The sequence below is a fragment of the Plasmodium cynomolgi genome, assembly GCF_000321355.1.
Source record: "Plasmodium cynomolgi strain B DNA, scaffold: 1107, whole genome shotgun sequence".
Taxonomy (NCBI): Eukaryota; Apicomplexa; class Aconoidasida; order Haemosporida; family Plasmodiidae; genus Plasmodium; species Plasmodium cynomolgi.
In genome coordinates, this window is record NW_004193167.1 from 1 (window position 1) to 1327 (window position 1327).

The 1327-nt window shown below is 26.2% G+C and overlaps 1 protein-coding gene across 1 annotated transcript; it reads left to right on the forward strand.

Moving 5' to 3' along the window:
* Positions 1-313: 313 nt before the first annotated feature.
* PCYB_006820 (hypothetical protein) lies at positions 314-844 on the forward strand (the record flags this gene model as incomplete). Its single annotated transcript, XM_004228103.1, has 2 exons — positions 314-356; positions 453-844. 2 exons carry the CDS (start codon positions 314-316, stop codon positions 842-844), a joined length of 435 nt encoding a protein of 144 aa, XP_004228151.1.
* Between the last annotated feature and the right edge of the window lie 483 nt (positions 845-1327).

The following is a 1327-nucleotide window of genomic DNA, read 5'->3' on the forward strand; positions in this document are numbered from 1 at the left end:
ATGCTTTAATAATTGTATATAATACTTCATTATATATTTCATTGTTCAACGTATAAAATAAAAATATTCTTTAAGAATTCATTTTTAATATATTGTATAAACATACATTTCTCCTTATTTTAGTTCAGTTATGTAAAAGAATTTCCTACATATAAAACCATATTTAATGCGGAGCTCGGGGCAAAGCAGAAAATTTCCAAACAGCAGTGTGAAGATTATAGCCAAACTAATTTAAAAGACTATTTAGTTGAAGAAGATAGCTCTTTTAATAACGGTTGTGCCAATGCTTATAGTTATATAACAGATTCAAGATATGATACTAATATATCTGGATTTTGTGAATATACCAATTACTGGTTCTATGGTCAGTTGAAGTCAACTTGTAAAATTACATATTATAATATATTATATAAGTTTTTTTAATGAAATTGGTAATTTCGATGATTGTGTAGAATATACGGAAGCTATTGACGAACGTACATATGATGATCTTAAAAAATTAGAAGAATTGTATGAAAAATTTTATATTTTTAAAAAAAATTCTTCAACTCACGATAATGTCCCTTGTAAAAATGGTGTAATATGTGCCCAAGAATATAAGAATCACGAGAGTACATGTAAGGGGAATGGTAACAATAGATTTTGTAAAGAATTAGAAAACTTTCGAGGTCAATTTAATAATCATCTTAAATCCAAAATCGAGTGCAATCACATAGGTGAATTACCATCCTTTCAAGGATCTTCACTAGCTGCTACCATTTCAATCCCAGTTTCTGTAATGTCAGTAATATCTTTCTTTACATTTGTTTCGTATAAGGTGGGTAATTTTTTTGTACAAAAGTGATAACACTGTTTTACAATTTATGGTGTACCTATTATAAAAAATTAATGTTATAAAAATTATATAATTTAACATGTCATATATTTTTCCTGATATTAGTATACGCCCTTAGCATCATGGATGAACCCTAAATTAATGAAGAAGAAAAGATACATTAATGATTTAATACAGGAATCCGAAAATAGAGAAAATAATTCAAATAGGAGACTATACAGCATTGCCTATAGTTTACCAGAATAATCCTAATAGGGGAATACACAAAAATATTGTATATGCATCCATGCGAATAAGTGAATATATATAATATGTTCAACAATGCCAAGACTAATTTTAAATTTAAATTAACGACTGAAATGTTGATTTTATGATTAAACCATATAACGTTAAATAGCTCTTCTTATATTAACCTGAACTATGAAACCTAAAAACTGATATTTAATTATCAGTATCCTTTTATATATATATAAAATAATAAATATTATGGCA